Below are 25,679 nucleotides of genomic sequence, written 5' to 3' on the forward strand. Positions count from 1 at the left end.
GACTTAAGTTGACCCCTCGTAAAAATTTATCAAAGTTTAAAACACGATCCGGAAGCCGTTCAATGCTTTCACGTCTCCACGACTGGGAAGTGACTGTGCAATTTGAGACCCATCGAATGTCGCTTTCGGGGGTTGGAAAATGAGAGAAAAAGGGATTGGAATTGTCCCATTGAGTCATTGATTTGCAAATTCTACAACACACCAATATCACATTGATTTTCCTCCCCTTTTCTCTCTCTCTTTTTTTTGCGCCGATGCTTTTCAGGGGTGCGTCAATCCGCAAAACAGTCACAATTTGCATAACTGGCGCTGTTTTCGGAATGTAACTTCGCAGACCATAAAAATCTCCTGTCATGACTTTCTCTTCTCGTGACTTAGAGCATTTGCAGTTCTACGACCTCTTAACTCGTGCTTAAGCATTGATTTAGCACTGAATCACTGTAGAAATTGATCTGAAACCGTCACAGAAAGCAAGAAGTTTTGTTGAGTAACGCCAAGTGTAGAAGTCCCGCCCATTTGAATGCTCCGCCCTCAGTTTAAGAAGAACTCTTGAGTATCTTCAGATAAGAAGGCTTCTTGCCTTCTTATCAATATTTTTCCGTTATTACACATCCCTTGTTTGAATCGAACACTCAAAGTTTCAAGTGTCTTTCTAAATGTATTTATTCTGAGGTTTCTCCCTTGTTTCACAATCCAAGAGAGGTCTTTAAATTACCTAATAGTATTTCAAGATGATTTACAATGGGGCCTAATCTAGGATCTACATTCACCTTCCGCCTGGTATTCTGCAGATGGCATTGTGCGTCGGAATGGCCGCCAGACCGGCCAAGGCGATTCCCACGGAATCCGATACGGCGGTGACGCTTATCGCGAAGGCCTTCCTGTTGGGCGACAGCTCAGAGGACATGCGATAGAAGGTGTTGACGTAGGCTCCGCCACCTAGCAGGCCCTCCCACAGCACGATGGCGAAGATGAGCCAAATGCTGGGGCTGAAGAAGTAGAAGACCTCGAAGAGGAAGAACACCACGTTGACGAACTGCAGCACAGCCATTATCCACACTCTCTTGAACGAGATGATGTTGACGGAGGAGCGCGAGATGAACACGCCGATCTGGTAATCCACCTGCAGCCATCGGTACTGCTCGGCTTTGTCCAGCCAGATGTTTGGGAAGTAAACCAGCTCGAACTGGAAGCAAACGGAAAGCACAAGCGTCAACCGAAGATGGAGAGCTTTCGCGCGGAAAGGTGGTAATTTGTGGCGAACGAAGTGGGAAAATCCAAAAATTCTTCGGTTCTCATGACGATTTTCATGTGTAACTAAATATAATACAGAGCATAAAGCTCATGTATTAAATATCATTAGCAATTGATGAATGCAAATACTTTAAAAATTCATGGAAAGCCCAGTCAATGGATGTCAGGCCAAAATGGACCCTTTTGTTGTTTGCTTTGTTTCTGGACAAAGCGAATATTTCATATTGGCAATTCACATTAAATGTTTAATGAGTGACAAATTGACAACTCAAAATTAATACATGCAGAGTTAAATCATCTGAATGAACGTCAAATAATTGGGTTGCATAGCAATATCGCCAAATTGAATATCTCTATCTTATCTGGGAATGTGTCTTTGAGCGAATTGGGCAATAAAAGTACACACGAACAATTGCGACAATTCGATTGTCTCGTGCTATCTTATCAGGTGGCAAGAAGCCATAACAGGGGCTTATTTCAAATGGCTATTAAGAGGCTTAGTTTCACTCACCAGTCCTTGATTGATGAAGTACTCGAAGAGATAGACGAGTGTCAGTGGGATCATGTACTTGAACATTTTGGGAATGTAGCGAATTTTCTCCCTGAAACCAATCAGAGGCGCGTCCTCTTCGTCATAAGACGTCTGAGACGGCGTGGTCTTCTCCACGTCCTCTTGGCTGCGCTGCAGATCGTTGTTGGAGTCGCTGGTGGCGCCTGGGTTGTCAGATCCCGCCGTGGCGCTGATCTGCGGCTGGTGATTGTGCCGAAGAATGCCCCAGAAGGCCACGACCTCCGCCGCGGGCACGACGAGCATCACGAGCAGCGTCTGCGTGGTGTCCAGTCCAAGACTCCTGAGGCCAGCGTACGACACTGCCCCAATAATGCCAGCGCCTCCCGTGCCCGAAGACCACGTCGAGACGACATTTCTGTCCGCGAAATTGATGTTATTCATGAGATATTCAAATGAGAAGCTCTGCGTGTGCACCGAAATCCACTTTGCAGCGCCTGAGAATTTCCATCAAAGTCATTCTCACGTTTTAATTGCAGAAAAGCCACATTTTGCAGCTGTTTTCCACTTCATTCCCATCAACATCTGTCTTTGTTCTGTATCAGCATAATTTTTTTATTTTCCCCCTACTTTGTCGCCTCTCAGCATCCCAAGACATTCAAATGAATCCCACTTAATTTGCGATAAAATCTATAAACTCTGTCTGCAAAAACGTCTGGCGACTTGTTCACAAGTGGGCAGAAAGTCTCAAATTCAATTATGTCTGCTTCCTCTCAATCACTGATTGCAAATTTAATTGCAACACCGCAAATTTTCTCGCTTGAAACATTTTTACGAGCACAATAACAATAAATATTGCTGGCGTGAAAGATGACGACGAAGAGCTATCAAAGTTTTCCTATTTATAATATTCAACTCTTCGTCTTGCTTCACAGAAATTGCCAAGCAAATTTCACTCTTCCTGTCTCAACTTTGGTTACAACTGATAGAAGAGTGTATCCTTGATGTCAGGATATTAGGAGTTTGAGGATTTTTAATTAAATACTGCGGTTCGTCTTCATTCTCTTGATAAAATGACTTTTTGTCACCATTTCTTCATCTCTTTGAGACTTTAAGAGCACTTCAAATGAACTTGCAGAGAAATTTAAAGAACTACATGAAAATAGTGAAATCTTGACCCTTTTGGGCATTATAAAATGACTTTGCATCTTTAGAATTGCACAAGTTGAAATTTCGGTTACTTCTTGACTCTCCACAGCACACAAACTAAGGACACTCACTTATTGTACTTGGAGGAGTACGCAAGGAAAGTTAGTTCACCAAGTCCTGAGGCTAGAGATGTGCAAACGACACCCACAATCGCCACCCATTCTGTTTGGGCGAAGCCAACGAGCAGGAAGCCCGCCGCCGCCAAGCCGCAACACAGAGTCACGCGAACGCTGGAAAGGGAGAGAATCTTGCAATGTGTGTCAATCCTTCCTCGGCACATGATTAATTGCATGGCGAATCAATCACGATGACGAGCGCCGAAGTCCGCCCAGGAGCTCAATCGCCCCCCATGAATGATAATACTATTATTCGCCATCAATCATTTCCCCGCGGGGGCGTGAGTTGAGGGCGCAGTGATAAGGCGCCTGCATCGGATGACTTCCGCGACACTTACTGCACGAAGAAGGGCAGGAAAGGGCCGCTGAATTTGATGCACAGCGCCGGGATGATGTCAGCCAGCAGAATTGCGCCTGTGGAGATGTAATTGCACTCCCTCTGGAAGTCATGCGACGGCTCCTCGTGCGTGTCCTGCAACAGGAAGCATTGGAGACTGAGAAAAACGCCTCTGTCACACACTTCAAGTGCTGTCGCTCTATTTGTTCTATGAAACCTTTTTTTGCGTAGTGTAATTTGAGGTCAGTGACGTAATTACAGTGTGCGCTTGACGAATTCACGATTAGAGTGTATCGAAAAGAAGATGTCATTGAAGTAAATCATCACATTGAATGCCATTCATGAGCTGAATTTATCACATTTCTCTATAAATAAATCATTTTCGCGCTGTTCAAATGGTTCAATGCACTTGAGATTCTGATGCACGCCAAAGTCATTGCTTTCTCCGTCTGAAATTCTCTCTTCAGACACTCTTATCTCCTTTCATCTTCCTGATTTGTCATCGTAAAATAAAAAAAGAATTTCCGATAACTTCTGACATCGTCTTGTCTCGCTTTCTCTCCAGGAAATGCACTCAAGCGATCTCCTCAAGCGGCCAGGTGATCTTAAACAAGTGCAAACCGTCTGCGAACGTCTTTCGCCCCGAGGCGTGACTATCAATGAGACACTGGCACGTGTTTGATATGGAAATCACACCAATTACTCATGCGAACCAGTTTCTAGTCGCGTCTCATTTCGTGTTTTTGCCACTTTCGTAGTTTTAGCGCCGAGATTTGGAGACAAAAAGATTTTCCGGATGTTCATAGCGTGTTTTCCCACGTGATATCAGCGCAATTCACTGGGATGTGAGTATTGTTCGAGCTCATTTTCTGATTTTAATTGAATTAACATACATTTGTGTGTCTCTCCACTCGCTGCTGATTAACAATGAACTTGACAAGGTGATTAGCGCACGCAGTATATTGTTTTTTGGATAGATAAAACAACACATTTTGCACTGCCATGAAATTAATAGTGTTGCAACGCTCTTAAGCAGGTCAAGTAGCTGATACGCGCGTTGCACCTCAAGTGCTTCTTGCGCTGCATTTTTCAGCGCTTCTTTCTCTTCTTTCCTCCATTGTAACGTGGCGCCAAATACTTCTGTGTGAGCGATAAGGAGATTCAAATGCAAAATAGTGCGTCAGCAGAGTTGTAATTTCTACTATCACCAGAACTTATTTGCAGAATTACTGATGCGAAACGGCGCTGGTAATAATATTTTCCACATTAACCGTGGCGTGATCAAACTGACCTCTTCGAATTCGGCAAGAATATCATGCGCAGCACTGAGCATAACAACATATCCGTAGTTGTTGCACAATCCTAGAATCCAGTAAGCCACAAGATCGCGCCACAATTGCCGATCCTTGGTCTTAAGATGCGTTCCCTCGTCTGAATCCACCTTCGAGACGTCGTATGATGATCCCATTTTGTCACTTGTGCACACTTTCAATTGTCTGTCTAGAGATCTGAATGCATACTTTTCACCTGACACAGCAAAACACAAAACTCTAAACACACTCTGGAATTTCACTCTCTTCAACTAAATGTGCTCTTGAGCGATCGCCGGAGTACAACTGGAAGCGATCTTTCCGTGCACGATCGTCAGACCGCAGACGATTGCGAACACATCGATACATTTTCACGCTACACACTCCCCTCCCGTGGAGTTAGCACGAGATATGACACGAGTTTCTAATCGGGTGAATGAAATGCGAGAATTTTCACAAGGGGCTCAAATCTAAGGTGAAAAAACACTCGAAGAATCACTTAAGAAAAGTCGTTAAGGTGAGTAAATCACAGAAAGATCTGCAAAGGAATGTAAATGCAGAGGCCACGCCCACTTGCATGCTCCGCCCACAGAAGAAATAATCAATTCTGCGTGTGTGAAATGCATTTCTCATGCAAACCATTAAAATTCTCTTCAGTTCAGTGCTTTAAAATTTCACGCTAAGCCCTGTTAAACTCTTCTGCTTAATGCTGTTAAATTCTATCATCTGTTAATACAATATATCCCAGATACTTGCGCATAATCAGCGTGTTGATAACCCCTTGGGTGTTTTACACATTTCGCCTTCCACGAGGGAATTCATTCAACTTCTCAAAGGCACCCAGAGCTCGTGTAAATTTCACTGTCTATCGAGAAGCCACACAGTGTTTAATATTCCCCAGTGGCGCTGGCGGAGTCTTGGATGTTGCACACACAAACGGAGTGCAGCTTGCGCAAAATTTACAGAAATAGAGATGAAATTTATTTATGGAGCACGTGAAATTCATTCTGTGGGCACGTCTACACATGCCGATAAGGCCTATTTCCCTCTCTGGCGGCGCCTTATCAGCGACTGACCATTGGAATTTGAGAGGAAGAGAAGCACAGATGACAAAAACACGCCATGTCTCAGTACCATGTAATGAGACAGACGATGATTTATAAATAAACACAAGGCAAGATTAGAGGTTTTATTGGCCCAGCGATTGACAATTGAATAGATTGGGGAAATTCTCACCACTCGAGCACGATTTACAATCTATCGTGATAATTAAATTCCAATAACTCCAGAGATAAGCGAGAACTTCTTTCTGTCTTTCCATTTGAACAACTTCAAAGGTGCCCATTTCAAAGGCCAGAAGCTGAACTGAACGTGCCAATGAAGAAATTCCCATGGGAAACACGAGAGTCGGTCAGCTGAGACAGAACTATTAGGAGAAGCTCTGCAAGATAAGAGTATTATCGTCTCAACAGTTTATAAAATTTTTGCGATTCAACACTGGAAATTCCACTCGTGAGCGCTGCTGTTTGTGCAATTGTACAAGAGAATTAACATGATTTTCAGCACAAGCACGTTCTGAAATTGGTTTTCATTGGCAAAACTTCCCCATGAGAATCCACTTAATCTGAAAGTTTCAAATGTGATTGCATCCAATTCAATTCGCCTCCAATTATTAAACAATTTATTTGTGGTAAATAAATAGTTAAGAAAATGCTTCGCTTCCAAAATGGATTTATAGGAGGAGTTTCTCTCCGTCCGAGACATTTTATTGAATTGCAAGAGTCGTTTGATCTCCCACATGAAATGTTGTTTGTTGTCCACTCTGTCACTCCCAGTAAAATGCAATTCAATTAATTATATTTGATTACATCCGATGTTTTTCCACTTTTTCTGGGTGTGTATTTTTCGGCTTCGGAGAAAAATGATACTCTGCCAGGGAAGTGAATTAAGGGAGGAAAATTTGGGGGGTGGGAGTTTGAAAATTCATTGTGTCATTTTTCCGTGTCAAATTGCATCTCCCGCCACGACAGTGAGAGAAATCACTTTGGCAGTGTGGATTATGGATCAAATATGAGGGACTTTCTTGTGACGGTGGAGCTGAAGAAAAAGTGCACGACAAGAACTTGGAACGGAAAATTTCACTCTATTTCCGCTTGATGGGGAAAAACTACCCAAGAATGGCAACACAGCCAGTCTCATGACGATGTTATATCGACTGCACACCGGATATTGAGCTTCTTCACTCGCAGTGTCTTCGTGTATGACAAGAGCGCCAAACTATCCAACGACGCTGTGGAAATTCATGTCTGGAAAATTGTCATTATTGTTTGATCGAAATTTCACTTTCATTCGCAATCTTCAGCGTAATTAATAATTAATGATTCTTCTGTCTGGAATGGATCCGGATTTGTGTGGGAGCTTTAATCTCCCAGAGAAAATGACTGAGCGTGAAAGGTGTTGCTAAGTGTGGGATTTTGATGCTCAGCAGAAATTCGACCTCCTCAGAAGATGCTTTCTAACCTGTGAATTAATCTTACGCCTCATGAGAAGTCAAAGATAAGTGGAATGCTCGTTTTCTCTGTTTTCCCTGCACTTGTGGCTTGCCTATCAACCATCTGATGGCGCCTGTACAGAATGGGGACTCAGGTGTATCCTTGGGTGTATCCCTTTTGCAGATGCAGCGACGCAGTGTTTGGCAAACACTCGAGGACTTTCACTCATGTCCGCATCAATAATCTGCAGCACAAATTACACTTTGGCATTAAGGATTGCTGGCACTGGCACAAAGGGAAGCACGGAAAAGCTCCTGCAAATTATCTTGAAGAAACTTCACTTATCAAATGCGCTGCATTTACTCGGCGAAGTCGGCGAACCACTTCACCTTCTGGAGAAGGTGAAAATACTGAATTAGGCCTGAAAAGTTAAGGTTCGATCAAAGTATATTGAATGTTCAGCAGGCCATAAGGTGGAAAAAGTGGCCTCAGGTGGTGAATTTCGCACGCTCGTGCGAAAGAAGAGATCTTGAGATTCCCAAATGTCAAGCAAACAGTCATATTAAGCGCATAAATTTCGCCATAGTGGGCATATTTGTATTACCTACACAGTATGTGTGTGTGTGAAATTTATGGAAAATCACTTGACATTCTTCTGCAGTGTTTGCCGTCGAAGCATGTAATCCGGGAAAATCATTTCGCGATAATGGCAAAACGTGTTCCTATGCAAGACTTTTTCCATCATTATGCCCGCACGTCTTGTGACAAAATTGCGGAGTATAAGCTTTCTGTGCCACGCCGAGTTGCGGAGCATGATGATAAATAAACAGTGAGATAGAGCATAAAAGGTTTTCGATGGCATCTGACAAGGAACATGAGAAAATTGCTTCGGGATATTGAATAAACGCCTCTAATCTCGTACAAATGACACGTCAGTGAGGGCGATAGACGAAAAATATTCTCCCATTCGCACACCATAATAATATCTCAAGAAAAGAAATTGTGTGTGTGTCTGCAGCTGAAGGGTTTGTCCCATGCCCAGAGGGCGCCTTTCCTCCTTTCGCTCCTGGGGCTGGAATAACTTTTTATTCAATCACAATTCTATTGGATCATTTTTTCGCCCTCGCACCTCGTCGCCAAGCACAAATCGATGTGTGTATCCTTAAGTAGATTGCCTCCTCTGCAAATGGTTGGTAAATTTAATGAAACCCGAGACATTTTGCAGAGGGCGCAAAGTGAGGAAGCTCGCTTGGCGAGTATTCCGAACGGAAATTACAGCCATTGCTCGGTAATCTGATCTTATAGTGGGGTTTTGCGACGAACAACAGACATTTTTGCGGTCCTGCCGTCGTTCCCAAAGGCCGAGCTTCACCTTAAAACCTCCAAGAAATCCACTTTCATTAACCACCTGTTGCCCAAAAGGTATTTAGCCCCAGGAACTACAATCTGGGGATCTTCCGCAGACATATCAATTGATTGAGAGCTCATCAGGCGAAAAAAAGGTACATAATCTCGAGTATTTTGGGCTAATCACTGAGACAAGAAGTAGTAAAAATGATTAAATGTCGGCCATTTGCCTGGTCCATATTGATGAAGTGCCCAAATGAGAGCACAACAGTCATTTGCAGTGTCGGCCCACCGTCCGAGTTAATCAGAAGTTTGAGGGTGGATGAATTAACTCCCTCTTCTTCCCATCAGTTCATCTCCGTCATTGGTGATTTTTCCCACAGAATTCACCATGATGGACGTCTTGAGTTTCTCCGCGAAGAAGACAGCACAAAGAAAGGGCTTTAATTACCACGACAACCAATACAAAGACGTTGGTTTTTGTAATGGATTAGTATCGATGATAAAGGACACGATAGAGGGCAAGGGTGGAAAAAAAAGTTACTCCCAAGCTTAATGATGCTGAAAGTTATTAAAGGGGCATCGAATTAAAGATTCGTGACTCTCGTCGTGACCCTGTTTCGAATCCTTTCGAAAGAAAACAATTCATCCAAGTATTCGCAGAAAGCTAACACAAAGGCCACCAATCAATTTGGTATTTGTACAGAGCAAAACAAAACTCGCCATGGATTGGGAATTGTTGCGCAAAGTCCTAAAGAGCGCGGTCGAAAAGTTGTGTACATGAAAATACCACAATTGATCGCGCGTGTTTGCAGCATTTGTGCGCGCGGGGAGAAATTGCCATGATGTTTGGCTGGAGAGCAACAAAAGATTGTTGATGTATTCAAACGCAGCTTCCGGCTGATTTCCATTCCTCGTCTCGACTCCCTTTGTCTTCCTGACTTGCCGAAACCCACCCCCGAGTGAGAGTCCGCGTCTGACAAAGGCATGAAAATCATGTGGAAGGTGTGAGAAGTGCTTAGAAGGCGCAGAGTGGATGTTTTTTCTGTCTCAGCGCGGCTCACAATTGGAATCTCTTGTCTCTCTTGTTGTGATTTTCTGCATTGTCGAGACATCTGTCTCGGTGTACATAATTATGCCTCGGGGCGGCTGCAGGGGATGAAGGGATATGTGCGCTTCCTCATGAAACAGAGCGAGATCCGCTTGTGATCTCTCGCACACACTCATCTCATGGCGCTGCACGAGAGAATGGCGGAAAATCATATCCGGAACTGTCAGTATCACACGAGCTTTCCATCCCTCAAAGGGGTGACTTTGAGTGTCAGTTGAGGGTAAATTGGAAAACATTTCACACGAGGAGGCACATTCAAATTTCGCAATCTTTCATGCCAGGCGAGCACACACAAGCACACGGAGCATCAATTGCACTGATGAGGCAACATACTCCCCTGACGAGGTCAAAGAACCATCATTGCATCCACCGAAGGTATCATTCTTGGCTAGTGCCTTTCCTTGTTCCGCACAAAATGTGTGTACAACAGAGAGAGCGCAGTTCATTCCAATAAAGCTGCAAATGAAACTAATGAATAATTTTACGAATCCTGCAGACAATTGCCGCAGACGGAGGAAATGAGAAATACTCATTTGCAGCATCGTGAAAACGTGAGTTGATGACGAAATGCCGTTACAGTGAGCAAGAAAACCCGAGGAAATTAATTGTCAGCCGCAGGGGAGCTTTTTTGTCTTGCACCCACAAACACACCCCGCATTTCGAAGGATGTACTAATTACTGACGAAAATTGCGGCCTCGCCGAGACATTACGCGACAGACGTTGAAGCGATTTCGGCGATTTACACGCGCCATAAATCTTTGGGATATGCGAAGAGGGAAGAAGAAGTGTCTGGCAGAAGAATGACGCCGGTTGACATGTAATTGCATCGTCTGATACCCTTCGACGACTGTCTGGAGGAAGCGGAAAGAAGTCCTGAATATGCTGAAGTGGCGCAGACCCGTCGTGTCAATATTTGCCCCAAAACGGGAGTGGGGAAACTTATGCTGCTGAATTCACTTAAAATGTCATGAGTTGCACTCAGCATGGCCATAATTGCTGCTGCTGCGGAGTTCCAGCAAAGCTGAAAGCCACAAAATCCCTCTGCAAATATTTATCTTTCACCTTCCTCAATGCGCTGAGGATTCGGCTCATGACACGAAGTGCCATAAATTCTGAGAAAGAGGAACTAATTGACCAGCATTATCTTCTGTTCTCCCGCTTGATGTTCTCGCAAAGTGAGTGCCTTTTCCAAATTCAATTCAGACAATCCCTAAATGGAAGGAATATAGCAATAAATGTATTTGGATTGAAGATTATATTATGTATAGTGCGTCATTAAATTACAGCAGTTCTAATGAATAAACACTATGATTGGAGGTGAAATTAGTGTGTTGATTTTGATCAAATATATAGAATTGTGCTCGAGATCTTTAAGAAACATTTTCTGACAATATTATCAAGAGAAAAATCATGGTAATTCTTGGAAATAATAATTGAAACATGTTTTCAGATAAAATGTTGCACAAAGTCACAGAATTCGGAGAAATTCGAAGAAAGTCCAATTAATTTACAGTCATTTGCGAAATGAGGAGTTGATTGAAGCTTAAAAATTATGCTTTAATTGCCAAGAAATCTCTTCACTCAATAGCTAGATTTATTATTCAGATTTTTTGTGGTTGATTATTTGGCTATTCTAAGCATGGATTCGCTGAAGCTTCAGTTTATTTAGGATCGCTTGATTTTCAATGGGTTAAAAGAGCACAGAATTAAAATTCCTAGAAGAGAGATGGTGACTTTCGCCATTTAAGATTGTTTTTGGAGTTGGGAAGAAAACAGACCGTGAGTTTACGCACAATTCCTGCCAAATTACTGCGAGTCAATGAGTTGTGATTGCGTCAAAATCTTATCATTGGAATACAAGTTATCAGCCACGACCCCATAAACGTCGCGTGCTTGGAAATGATCTGAAACGCGAAGAGACTCTTCGGGGGTTAGCCTCGCTTGTGTGTTTCACGTGTGCTGAACAAATAGTGCCTGTCGAAGTCAATTAGCACAATCTTCAATTTTCACTCTAATTTGATCATATCACGGTCTGGAGGAGCACACCAGAACCACACAGAGAATTTTCGTGTTCGACAGCCTCAAACTACACTTTCATTGCTCTTGTACCCTTAAATAATAAAATTTTCACGCACAGTTCACCACGAAACCCCCCCAGAAGGCCGCCCACCCCCAAGCAGCATCCCTCGCAGAGAGAGCTTAGTCGTGTAAATTTCCGGGCGCGCCTGTGTGAGTGTCAAGTGTGAGAATGTGGGTGAAAACCATCCCTTTTTGCACCAATTCAATCACTCTTGCAGCTCTGCGTGCTCACGAGAAAGGGTGTCTCTCGCAGAGGTCCTCTCTCTCCCTCTCTCTGGCGCTCGGGAAATCCGCATGGGAAAGCCGAGAGAGTGAGTCCTGAGAGCGCCGAGAGTGCGGCACATTGTGGAAAAGCTCGGCGACGCTCCACTCAGTCGTGGAGTAAGCGTCGTGACGGGCACACCTGGAGATGCAGCTCAGGCTCTGAATTGGCGGCAAGAAGTGTTCCTCCGCGAGTGGGAGGAAAAACCACCTCGGGAAATTCGGTGCGAGCGGTTGTATATCTCAAAAGTTGAACCATAAAGTGTGATCTTTCCCACGTCATTTCCGCCGCGATGGACGACTGATAAAAAATGTAGATTCAACGTGCGCTCGAGGCAATTTTCACGGCTTTTCCGGCGCGTCTTCCACCTCTAGAAATACACACATACACAGAGAGAGAGCAGATAAAAGAGAACACAGTGTAACACCGGAAAAAAGTCCACGCACAGTGACGAAGAGATTGTTGGCAAAAGTGAAGTCTTCCAATTTGAAAAGAAAAAAACCAAAACTTGGGAGATGAAGTGCAAAATTCTCTGGAGTTTATTCCTCTTCAGTGTCGTCATGTTGGCAAAAAGCGGTGAGTGACAAATTAATCAATCTACAATACCGTGAAAGGAGCACCATTGAATATCAGAAAGTCACCATCTCAACCACAAATCCCAACCCTTATCCAGCGCAAAAAGACAACAAAGAAGACATTTGTTGTGTTGCCAATACGCCCAACAATTTATCACAATACAAACACCTCACAATACCTTCCGCCCTCATCGTGTCACTTCCGCCGGATGAGTGGCAAAAAGTGCGTGCTTCTCAGGTGGGAAATCTCAACCTTGGGGGCATCGCAATATCGCACTGAAAGCCGAAGATGTAGGCATCGTAATGATGCAAATAAATTTCCACCTCGTCAGAAATCCCGACGAAAAACTCCACTTCGCCCCAGCATTGAATGTCAGAGTGAGATAAGGGAATTTCCATTGAAATTCTGAATATTCTATATTGAAAAGAAGTTGTGAATTTTCAGCGAGAGAGGAAAGTTTCATTTGGAATATGACAGGAAATCTGCAAAGAGTACAATTGAATTGATTTTCAAAAGTTCCTTCTGCAATGGAGTTTGTATTGCTTATGAATTTCCTGTTTGAGTTTCTGACGTGAGAACAATATACAATTCAGTCAAATTTACCTTCTATATAGCATTTGTGTATCTTCTGCGGTGTAAGATTACCGGGCGAGATGAAAGGGGCAAATCAGTGGGGAAGTCGATGTTGTAGCACGCATGAGTTCCACCACAAGGGGGAGAAAATATTCCTTCAATCTGCCCACCACTTCTAGAACCTGGAAGTTTTTATGCTGTTTCCGCATTAATTCCCAAATTATAATGAATCTCTTAAGTTTCTATCCGATTTTTCTGCAAAAAGTCCATTAAAAACACATTTTGGGCATCTTTTTCGACCATAACCTCAAAATATAACTAGATCTTCAAAAACTCCATTTTGAAGTATTCTAGATCACCAAATGATCTGGTTTTGATTTGCCAATGAACTCTAAATTGCAGATTCACCGTCAAAATTGTCTAAAACATTTTTTCAAGATGTTTGTTTTTTGGTTATGTTTGAGTTCAATTCAATTTTCAGTGTTTTTGGTATTAAAGATTCAGAATATCAATATTTTTCGCATTCTGCCAATGATTAGCAATCCTGTCGATTTAGAGCATAAGAATTGTTGTGCTAGAATCTGAATTATTCACTCAATCTGTCTCAGATTTGTCACATAACCTAGAAATTGATTGTTTCTTAGACAAATTCAAAGGAAATTGAAAGAATCTGGACGATTTGTCAGTAAAAAATCATGCAGGAAAGGAAGATTGTGGGTTTTTCAACACTTCCACTTCTTAAGTATACTTCAGCTGAGCTGTACACCACTTCTGGACTGTACTATCTCCCCCTTGTTCCACCATAAATGAATCACTGAACCCCTTGTCGGTTAATCTATGGACCCGAGCAGCATCTGCGCCCACTGCTGAATACCACCTCAATTAGCAGACCTTCGCTGCAACACTGAATTTATCGATTAATATGCCAGAGAGGGAGAACACGCAAATTCATCCCCATATTGTGCATGTTTGTATTGAAAATGCACCCTTTATGAATGACGAGCGTGTGCGCTTTCACTTCGCCCTTCGCCATGAATGTTGAAACAAAGAGGAAAAGACTGCAAATACTGCATCATCGCAATAAATACACGAAAGTGTAATTTATACCATGAGCTACAGGGTGAAAGATGATTCTGGGCGTCTGTGGGAAATTCCAACACACACCCCAACACGCTCATGGAAAACCCACCCAGACAATTGTCGATCTCGCCCCGTGTGCCAAACGACGCCCGCCGGTATTTAATTCGCTTATTTGATTTATTGTTCGTGCGGTTTTATCGAATTATCCTAACGTGGAATGGGTGGATCGCTGCTGTTACAAGGTGTGCCGATTGCACTGCGAAAATATTAATTCATTCCTTCGTTTAGCGGAAATTGCCCAGCGGCAAAATGAAGAAGAAGTTGCTGTTATGGGAAGCGATGCACATTCAATTGATCAAACAAGACAATGTCAATAAGAAACAAGACAGTCAGTTTGTAAGTAAAATAAGAATTTTCAGTGTTTATTAGAGCTTTTTTGGAACACAAGAGCGAAGCTTCTGTGTTTTACTGTTCATAAAACTCTAAAAATAGTCAGACAATATATTTGAAAAACTATAAAACTTCAACATAATGTCATTTATGCAACGTTTTCAGAGGCATATTTTGTGCTCAATGCCCAGAAAATGGCAAATTGACAAAAATTTAGCTTCATGGCATGCAAAAGCGCCGTTTAAGCGTCTCACCCTGTTCCAGAATATGTTCACATGCAGAGCAGTCGGTGGGATCATACCTTGGTAAACACACAACCCCTCTCCCACCCTAAAAAACCCCACAGACGCCCAAAGAGAAGCCAAATTTTGCAGAGGGAAGCATTCTGTAAGTCACATTTCCGATGACTCAGAAACTTTAACATTGCCTCGCCGCCAAAGTCGCTTTACTTGACTTGGAGAGATCATGTCGCATGGCATATTCTCCACGAAACAATTCACGGCAATTCATTGAATCCACTGAAAATTGGCCAAATGCTAAATATAGACATGGATAAGTGGCTGATAAAGTGTCTCTGCAGCGACTCTGTATCACGTTTTGGTGCTATTTCAGACTGGACCAAATTGAATAAGTGCGGCAAATTGAAGTGATTCCATTCACATGTGCGAATATTTCATATTAGCACCTAAAGGCCATGGAGTTCAATATTTTCTCCCTCGTCTCTCTCTCTCTCTGGGGGATGAACTTAGCGCTGAAATATGTTGGGGTAAATTGAAGATGACGGCCGGAAAATACACTTGTAGGACCATCAAATTCAATATTCTGCCCACGAAGGCGCCGCACTCTTTCTATGGGCGGGAAAACAAGGTGGAAAATATGATAATTTAATTTCCAACTGCAACCTCGACCCGAGACGTCCGGATGGTGCAGAAAATCTCAAAAATCACACAAACACACACACACACACAAAAGAAACTAACCAAGCGGCAAAGACGCACTTTGGAGAAATTCCCAAATAAATTTATTCCATCTGAAATTATGTAAATATCCTTCGGAATTTATTTTCCATCGTTGCAAATAGACACACACGTACGTGAGAAAGAGGAACACTTGGAATACAATTTTCTTCCATCGGTCAATTCACTGTAGCGAAAAGTGAGTTGAGACGAACTTAGATTGCTAGATAAAGGATTTGGAAGAAAATTGTAAAATTTATTAGGGGAAAAGCTGGATTATGACGAAATATGTTAGGAATTTTTGTGATAAATTAACCAAAAAGTGTTTTCTTGTGGTGAAAAACCCTAAAATAATTTAATATATTTTCTTCTGTGATTTTCAAAGCGATAAGCGAATGAATGTTTGCCTAAATAAAGTAGTTTTTCAATCAACTTTAGCTTTATTATAATCATTTTTTTATTACCTAATATAATCTGCATGCGTAGCCTTATCTAGCAACTTCCTTTCGGCGACTCGGCAACTCTGATGTGAAGATTCGGGGAGAAGCTGCTGGAAGCTGAAGAGAGATTACTGTGGGTTATGCTGATGTATGATGAATGTCTTGTTACCCATGGTAACAGGCACATCCTCTGATGGATTCCGTCTGTGCGAATAAATGCTCCGGCACTCGGAAATCAAAAGTATTCGGGCTCAGACATGTGTCAAAACGGATTTGAGAGGGACCATCTCTGTCTTTCGTCTGGTTGGGAGGAACCAAATGGGGAGAGAGAGAGTGTGCAGCGGGAAAATCCCTCAGCCAACCTCACTCTATATCGAATTATACTCGAAAATGTCCCCGAAATTTTCCATTTCACCATTCAATTGGAAATCTCTTAGGGACTCTTTTTCTCACAATACACGGCGATAGAATACAAAAATACAAAGGCGAGGAAGACAAACAAGAATGTGGGTGGATTGAGCAAACATGAGCGAGAGACGAAGGAATTGCAAATATATCTCAACTTTTGAGTGGTTTTTTCTCTCTCTCTGGTCCGAAATCCTCACTTTATTTTATATATTTTCCTTTTTCACGCAAAGCATTGGTGAATAAATGAAAAAAAATTCACACACACAAAACCAACAAATTGGTTAATGCACAGGGACTTCAAGTTCTTCTCGTCGCGCACGTAAAGGACAAAAAAGCCATTTTCAGGTTGACAGGCGAGATGAAATATAAAATTTCAACAAGTTACATAAAAGAAGGCAAAAGGTATGAATTTTTTTTACGGCTTCTCATACACTGGCAACTGTGGAATATAAGAATGAAGTTACACTCTCTCCTTGTCGCATTGTTTGCCTACCCAAACAAAAGATATGAAAAGTGTTTCCCCGGCGAATATTGATGTCGCATTCTTTACGAGAAATCCCATCGTATTTGTTCTGCAAGTCCTCATCCATTATGCAAATTAATTTACTTTCCGCAACGATTTTCGTCACTTGACTCACCGTGAATATCGTCACGCTGAGCAACTTGCAGGAGCTGGAAGGGAAGCTTTCGAGGGATTTATAGCTGGATCCAAACTGACGAGGGTAATTCGGTGTCACTTTGGCGAGACATTTCCAGTAAATTAGTGAAAATTTTATTGTCCAGCATCTGGATTACGTGGCAGTTTTACTACGGCCGAAGCTCAGCTTGAGAGCTTTTATTATTGCAATTGTGAATTTGTAGAGTTGATTTGTTATTAATTTGCAATGAAAATTCTGCGGGGATTAGAATTATGAGTCTCAATCTGTGGTCCATTTCATGCACCTTCATCATCATCTCGGCCAGCTTTTCCGCCCACTCTCTCCCCACCCCTCCCCCTTTCATCCCCCCTCGAGACAGAGGCAGAGCAATCAATGTTGGGTAAAGATTGAAGGAGCTTTTGTGGAGAAAATGTGGTCCGTTATTGGAGAGCATTTCAGCTGAAATCACGGAGGGCAATAAAAAGAATTAACCCTAATAGTGGTGGCTTGTGTCTGTGGAGGATTGTGCTGCCAAGCAGGGTTCCACTGGGGCCATCGCAGTACAACAAATTTTATTTGCCTCGCTCCCCCCCATTTAATGCCCATTCAGCTCAACCCCACAGAGGGCAAATCCGTGTGCCGCTCTGCCCTCTCTCCCCATGTATTTCAATCAATTTTCTCCGGGATGTAAACGATAGTGAACTTTGGTGTGTAATCCATCGAGCTTTCCCTTCTTTCCCTCGAGAGCTTTCCGGCGGTGGGTTGGGGCGCTGTTTTCCGTCACTTTGATGATTATCACAATTTTCGCTCGAGGGATTCTCACCCTCAAATGGTGAGGATGCGGAAAAAAAACATATAATTTGGCTTGATTGATTAAAAGATTCATTTGATTTATGTCTTTCACATACAAATTGCGACATTTTCTCAATAGTTAAAGCCATGTGCGGAGATGGATTGATGGTGGAAATTCATTCTTCAACTCCTCTTTGTCGCCCCTGCGACTCACATCTGCTGAAGGGCGAAAGCCTGAGCATCAGGAGAAGTGGAGGGAAAATTGCACAAAGTGTACCTCATATTTCTATGTGGATAGCGCAATTTCTGAGAGGCTGAGTGGAGAATTTATGATGTTTGCACGTTTTTCATGTGAGCAAATAGGGTCGGGATATGAATGTTATGTGGCAAAAAGGTATGACGGTATCACAAATGACTGTGGATGATAATTGGAATCCCTCAAATGGATCCTTTCCTCCTGTTGTCCGCCAATTGTCTGTCGTTTTTCCCATCCCAACAAATGAGGCAATGTCGCTTCAGGTGAATGTTTGATAACGAAAATAGCCTGTTTGCCAGTGGGAAGAGCTACAATATGAGCCCCGAGATAAAATTGAGTTATTCATTTGAGCGAATATTTCTTGCCTCATTAGATTTTCCGATTGAGATACTGAGGAAAATCCAGTGAGTCGCAGTGATAAATGCACGAGTTATGTTGAGTGATTTCTCTGCAAGATGAAGATTAGTTGAAGATTTTCTCTCTCGCGGAAATTTATTTAGTCATTTACATTGCCCATAAATTCCAACTTGTTGTTCAACAAAGTTCCACCTCGTCGTCTAGCGGCACAAGTGGGAAAAGCTTCGACAGGCGCTCTGGAGAAGTGTGTGTTCAAATTGGTGGCAATTCCAAAAGAATTTCCACCCCATAGCAAATTGAATGCAAATTTATTCGAATCTTCCGAATGCCAAAGAACACAATATCCTTGTGCGGCGAGAGCACTTTTCAACCCATGCAGCACTCAGTGGTTGTGGTGACGTGCCATTTAGCATTAGTTTGAATTCACACAGTCTCACTCTTTTGGGGTTGGGAAAAATGTGGTTAAAAACTGTCAAGAGTGGAGAGTAAATTATTCCCCCGAATTGCCAACAATTTTCAACTAAACAGCTTTCATGTTATTCACATCATTTGGATTCTGCTCCAAAAGTTAATTGAGCAAGTGAAAAGCGGAAAATTTCATGATTCTCCGCCGATGTTTGGGAAATTGTTGCTCATGTCTCAACTTTTCTCTCAAGTCTCACACCATGTCATTCATCATCTTCCCTTCTCGGCACCAGAAAAAGGCCGCAAGAGGAGAAATAGGGAGGGAGAAAAAAAGCTCAAAACTTTCTTCCGCAACTCTCTTAAAAAATGTTGATGAATCAATTCATTGGCTTTAACAAATTGTAATCAATTTCTTCTGCATTACCATTTCCTCTCTCTCTCTCGTCTTCCACACAATTTCTCGACATCTTTCGTCCTAGAAGTTTTCATTACACTTCTTCTTCACGCTGTGATGACACAATGCTTGTGATATTCTTTTATGGGCTCTTCATAGATGCTTGCCATGGGAGAACGATTAACCTGCCGTGAAAATGATTACATCGCCTAATGGAATTTTTCCGCCTAGATACCAGAAGTCTATTCTCATCAATTTCACCATCATTATCGGCATTTTTCTCTCCGCCATGCAGAAATTTCATCACTCCCTAGGCAGAGCTTTTAAGCGAATGAAGAGAGGGAGCATAATCTGCTCACAAGGTGTATTTCGGGCAAATACGTACACATCACTAAGGTCATGTGCTCTAGTAACTCATGTACTGATACGGCACGAAGATACCCAAGGTGGGTAACTTTGCAGTGGTTTGTCTGCTTGGTTGTGGTTTCCATTGGGCTCCAGAAGCTCCGCCCACTCGAATGCCCCACCCCTTGGCCCCCTTTCTTGCTAGACAGCGGGAAGGAAAGTTTGTTCTGAAATTTTTCAACCAAACGCAGTGTAATTTTACACAGTTTTTCCGCAAGCCACCGAATCCGGTAACTGTGTGTGTGTGGTGTTCAAGGGAATCCCAAGAGAGCAGGAAAGGAGTGTGAGTGATGGCAGGAATTTCCCATCGACTCTCCCCCTTCATGTATTTTCCCTACAGCGAGGCGATGAGGGGAGGGGTGAAAGTTGAGAAAAGCGCTCCCACATAGCGACTGAAGTCAATGATTCGGAAAATACCTCAGTGATCGTTCTTCTTGCCAACACAGGCGGATTGCCTTCCTTCCCGTCATCCAAAAAATGAGAGATTTTCCCACTCACAATGACTGCACAACATTCCACCCATTTGTTGGAACATTCACTTAGCCCCTCGGAAAAATCTCACAGCTTCCGGAGTGGTGGCAAGAGTGCAGAGATTGAAACAAACTGCCACGAAAATAGCAACTCATCCAAAAACCAGGCGCCCAAACTCTGTGAATGTTGGGTTTTCTCCTCTCAGACTCGCAGCTTGGGCTTTATTCAAAATTAAGCTCATTGAGAAACTGAATTGACAGCATCTTGCTCTGGCAAAAACGTGCTCATGATTAAAGATAAATTACATTAGCACACTTTAAACCCACTCACCGTGCTTCTCACTCGTTTGCACACACAAATCCCACGCGAGAGGGTAAGTTTTCAGTTGGGTATTCAAATCGTGACGCTTCCCTGATCGTGGAAGATGAAAATGTCTCACCCAGTGTTGAGAATGTAATAAAAACTTTTTCTTCGCCAAAGACTTCTTCTTTTTTTTGGGGGGGAGGTGAAAGTGTGTGGTGTGAAAAATCACCTGACGACATGGACCTTCACACGATGTAAGGAGCGTGTTGTCGGTTTGTTTTATTGCTCTTATCTTTTGAAGAAATAAATCTCCAACAATACCTGTTGCGGTCCCGAAAAAGGAGGCAACCTTCGTCTTGGCGTGCGGACAATGGAAAAGCACAGCGGCCGAGCTTTCTGTGCTATATAGAATTGTGGGTTGATCCATTAAGAGAGAGAGAAAGAGAGAAAGAGGTAGACAAATGGACATTTATAGTGGCCTTTTATAACCATTGAGGATTGCCAGAACATTGAGATTCGGAAGAATGAGGATCTTAAAGGGACACTGGCTTAAAATTGAAGTGAATCTAACCTGCAAATGTCACCTTGTTCAAGAAAAACCCTTAAAAAAGAAGCAAAGTCCATTGATATAGTTTCTGCCACTCAAAAAATTTTCCATTTCATGCAAGTTTCACCTTGCATTTTCCACCCCCAAAAAAGCTGTCTATTTCAGACTTTTCAGACTTCATTAGCTTGTATTGAAAGTTTGAGAGCTTGTCCGCTTTCTGTACACACAGTGCTTTTTTCAGCACAATTTCTGCTAAACTTGAGCACTCAAAGTGTCCTCCATCGCTTTAATTCCGTGGCATTGCATGGGAGAGACAGGCAGATGAACTCACCGTATCCATGTAATTTGCATTGAGGGCAAAAAAATCCCCATTTCATCCATCTGCATTACATACAGTGTCTAGTACTTGTGGGGAAGCTTTTAGCGTGTGTCGAAAGGGTGGTTTTTTGGTGAGCCAGCAACGGAGTAGTCTTTGTTGAATTGCCAGGGAGATTCCTCGGCACTTGTTCCGCACTGAGAGGGAAATAAATTGGGTGAAATGGGAATTGCATAATAATTAATTTCTCATGCCGGAGCCCCAAATGCACGCGACCGCAAATTAATGTCCACCCTCTCTTTGTGTCATCTTTTAATCATTTTTGGGTCGGACTCACGTGCAGTGTGGATTATGGGTGGGATTTGCCAGCTTTCGCTGTTGATTATTATAAAACTCACTCAATATTTTATCGACCCTCGCAGAAGTTCAGTCCAGTGCGAAGTTTGCGATTTAATCCATACACAAGTGGGTCATTGGCTTATTGGGCTGGCCATTGACGTCACAGCCGAAAAGCATGGGTGACACAGTGTGCAGGAGGATGCCTCGAAAATTGTATATACCTGGGCGGGTTCGGGCAGTGAATTGAGTGGGCAAAACCCACTCCTTTGAAGTGAATGTGCGGCCACAAAGCGATCGGACAATTTAATTCCTAATTGCAAGCTATTTCTCCGGGCAACGCCTTTGCTTTGCTTTGCGCCAGAAGAGGCTGGAAAGCAACATTCCTCGCCTGAATATGCAATAGATCCGGGAGCCTTGTGTTGCCAGCAACAAAGGCTCATCAATTGTATGGACCATGCAGTGTGCGTTTGGGGCCTCTCTCTGGGTGCTTCTGGGCAAGTGCGGCGCATGGATTTGTGTACAAGCAGAAATTTCACAATTGTGGAGAACAATTGTGGCATGCAGAATGACGCACTGTAAATGCATGGAATATATTAGTAACTTCACTTGAGGGCATCCCACAATTGTGATTAATCATGGCGAAATATTCACAAAATATTGAACGTTGCTGCGCGCCCCAGAGTGCATTTCATATCCACAACATCAAAAGCTCAAAGCAACTTTTCCTCTTGAAAAATTGTCTACACACAGCATTTCCACCCCCTGCTAAATCAGATGCCAGTGCAGGAGAGCACAACAAAGTCCTCCATGTCAGTTGCATTCCGCTGAAGGCTTCCTGCCTCGCGGTTTTGCTACAAACTCGGCAAAAGCATCATTGTCACACCATTGTTGATGTGTTGACGATGGCAAAGGATGTGAATATATTTGCATTCCGCATTGATTTTTCCACACAACCCGAGCATCTTCCGCCGGCGCATCTCCTGCCGGGAACAATGCCATGATAAATTACACGAACTCCATGGATTTCGCGCCAACAATGGGGATCTGTTGCCACAAATGTCGACTTAATGGGAAATGCAAATTGTCATTATAAATTTGCCAGTCAAATTACCACTTCTATTTCACATCGCAATGCTTAGTAGAAACTCATAAGTTCGTTACAACTTTAGATAACCGCAGTTTTTTTTTTAGTTTCTTTATCACCTTTTTGTCTGGACTTCCAGAGTTTACACAGAAAATAGCAGAAGTTAAATTCATCTGGAAATTATGAAAAGTCAGCTTTTCATATCGACGGGTGAATGGAAAACTATGAAAAGTCTATTTATCATAGTTTACGTCTTATGAATTTTTGAAAAGCTTTTTATCTGTTCTTCCTGTACAAGAATCTTGAGATTTCTATCTTACGAGACAACAGCAAAAAATCTTATTTATCTAAAAAGCACAAATGGAAAAAATTGTCAAGTTTTATTCGAATGAAAAGTCGAATTTTCATTGTTTACGCTGAAGAATTTTCCCATGAGAAAAATGTCTCAAAAATTGCAGTCAAACGCATAAAACGTCTGTTTAGAATAATATTTGTAGATTTTCAGAATTATTCTAAAATGTTTTTCAAGACTTTGAATGAATATTTTTCATATCTTTTAAATTTTTTTTCACTTGAAAGCATTTAGAAAAATTTCAAGTAAAGTATGAAAAATTGATTTTTTAGAACTAATCAACTCGAAATATTAAGAAAAAGCGACTTTGAAAAATAAAAATTTTCAGATTTTCCAATAATTTCACCATATTTTAGTCCATTTACACTTTAACGAACAATTTGAAGGCGTTTTTAAGATAAATTTGGCAAATTTTGCAGCGATATTGAAGTGAAATCTTGAAATCGCTCTGCTGAAAAATTGCGTTTTTGGTTTTTCATAGTTTTCGAGGCACCCGTCGAATATAGACGTAGAATTCTGCGAGGATGGAAGAATATTCTTATATAATAATTATGCATAACTTTGCATATATAATTTGTGATATTGCAAGGGAAATCAGACTTTTATTCATTTAACTTGGCTCGAGAGCGTTAGACACACAACTTCCGGCTGAGAGTCTTTCCGCAGCACGACAAGGAGTATTAATTACTTTCGCATTTTTTGCCCAGCTTTTTCAGTGGAAATTTTGCCACACTGTGACAGTTCGTATCCGCTTTGTGGGTCACATGAGGAATTGGAGGAATATACAATATTCTCCACTGCGATGTATCTTTAATACAAATGGTTTCGTCCTATGGAGGAAGCAGGAGCGGAGGAAAAATGGGCCGAAAAGCCGCCTCTTGTGACACATTTGAATAACCACAACAGCCTTCCCAGTGGATGTAGCTGGATATTCATATTCTGTGTTAGCGGCATCGTGTCCATAAATTTTCGGTTTATTTTGTCTCTTGGCACCCACCGAAACGCATGCAATATTAAGGGGCAATTTTCATACGATGAACATTAAATGAAATTCTTGAATTTTGCCACCCCACAGACGTCAGCTGAACATAAAAGTGTCTCCACGGCTCAGAGGGCGGTTCTTTTTTTTCTTCTCCAGCGCTCTTCACCCACAGCTTTCTTGCCACACTTCCGCCGGAAGGTCCCCGCGGACGGAGGCGGATGCCACAGCCTCGCGATAAATACAATTTCCGACGGAGAAAAGCCAGTGACTTTGGCGGCCGGAAGCTCATCTGCAAATAGAGCAGAAAAATCATGGCTCACGTGAGACGAGCAGAAATTTCAATGGGAATTTTCACTTTGATGCAATAGCATGTACTTTATCATTTTCACCGCAAATAATTCAGCTTCATATTTCACATTTTGTGGCATAAAGCTTGGCGGAGATGCGGCGAGATTAGTGCATGTAAAGTGCCAAGAAATGTTCCAAGTTTCACTCAAGCACGCCACTTTTAAACGTCTGAGCTTGTCTTCGCAAGGAAATGGATCGGATTGTGCAAACTTCAAGTGACGTCAAGCAATTCCCAAGCTCCGCCCATTTCAATGCCCCGCCCACAATAATAAATTATCATGCATCATCATTAGCATTTTCGGGTCTTTTCGCACCACTTTTTCTACCACACTTCCTCCTCTCTGATTCAATCTGCATGTGCGATTCAAACGTATTCGCATGTGTAAAAAAAATGTAGTTTGTGCAATTCCACAAGGATGAATTGTTTTCTAAAAAATGATTTCAGAGGATGCGCAACCAAATGCCGTGATTCACAGTGCACGCGAAGGGTTCACACAAAGAGGAGGGCGATGGAATTGCAAATATCGGCAATGTGTGTGTGTTGCTATTCATTGCAATTTTCCATGGTCGAGACAGGCGCGCTCGCAGGACCATTTGTTCCGGCGAGCACACGGGAAAAATGCACTCCGTCAATTTATATTCATATTCATGCACCACCCCCACAATCCACCCGCGAGAGTGGCAAAAAAAAACGCCGAGAGACTGTGCCCCGAGATGGGGACGAAGTTATGAATATTTGCCTTTTATTTCCACGAATGTTACACACTGTGGAGCTTTTTCCTCAATAGACGAGCTGCAGGCCAGCCGAGGGGTGTTTGCCATTGTTCGTTGGAATTGCAGATGTGGAGACACATTGCGACAATGTGAATGCGTTCACAACCCCCGGATTTTTTCTCCTGGCACACAAGAACCGTTTGTAATTTATATACACCCGTTGGGTGGCTGAGAAGTATAGGGCAATTAGGAGTCTGTGTAGTGGCAGAAAATTGCTGGAGAATGAAAAACGTGCCACCAAATGGAATTGCAATTCCATCTGGGTTGCCGATGGAGGGCAAAGAAAAAAAGCGGTCGGAAAGTGCACGCATTCCTTGATAGAGTTCTTGGAAAGCAGATAGTGACCATTAGCATGGAAATTTCTATCCAATGAACGCCCCTTCCTCGCTCTTCATTATACACAAATTTGCTGTGTAATTCAATGTACACCACGCCGAGGGAGTGAAAATTGTAATTGGTGCGATGAA

General features: G+C 42.5%; 2 protein-coding genes across 2 annotated transcripts in view; one reads left to right on the forward strand and one right to left on the reverse strand.

Moving 5' to 3' along the window:
• Positions 1-617: 617 nt before the first annotated feature.
• On the reverse strand, positions 618-5,055 carry LOC132256679 (battenin). The gene is made up of 5 exons (XM_059753173.1): positions 4,716-5,055; positions 3,426-3,559; positions 3,043-3,201; positions 1,766-2,180; positions 618-1,186 (listed from the first exon to the last, which is right to left on the reverse strand). The coding sequence occupies exons 1-5, from the start codon at positions 4,890-4,892 to the stop codon at positions 767-769; spliced, it is 1,305 nt and encodes a 434-aa protein (XP_059609156.1). The 5' UTR covers positions 4,893-5,055; the 3' UTR covers positions 618-766.
• A 7,090-nt stretch (positions 5,056-12,145) lies between these two features.
• LOC132256744 (cell adhesion molecule Dscam2) overlaps positions 12,146-25,679 on the forward strand; it is a 55,756-nt gene continuing 42,222 nt past the window's right edge. The window contains exon 1 of the mRNA XM_059753276.1: positions 12,146-12,602. Within this exon, the coding sequence (XP_059609259.1) occupies positions 12,542-12,602 (61 nt within the window). The 5' untranslated portion in view covers positions 12,146-12,541. The remainder of the gene's footprint in view (positions 12,603-25,679) is intronic.

Source organism: Phlebotomus argentipes, unplaced genomic scaffold, assembly GCF_947086385.1.
Source record: "Phlebotomus argentipes unplaced genomic scaffold, Phlebotomus argentipes genome assembly contig_17, whole genome shotgun sequence".
In the NCBI taxonomy this organism is placed as follows: Eukaryota; Metazoa; Arthropoda; class Insecta; order Diptera; family Psychodidae; genus Phlebotomus; species Phlebotomus argentipes.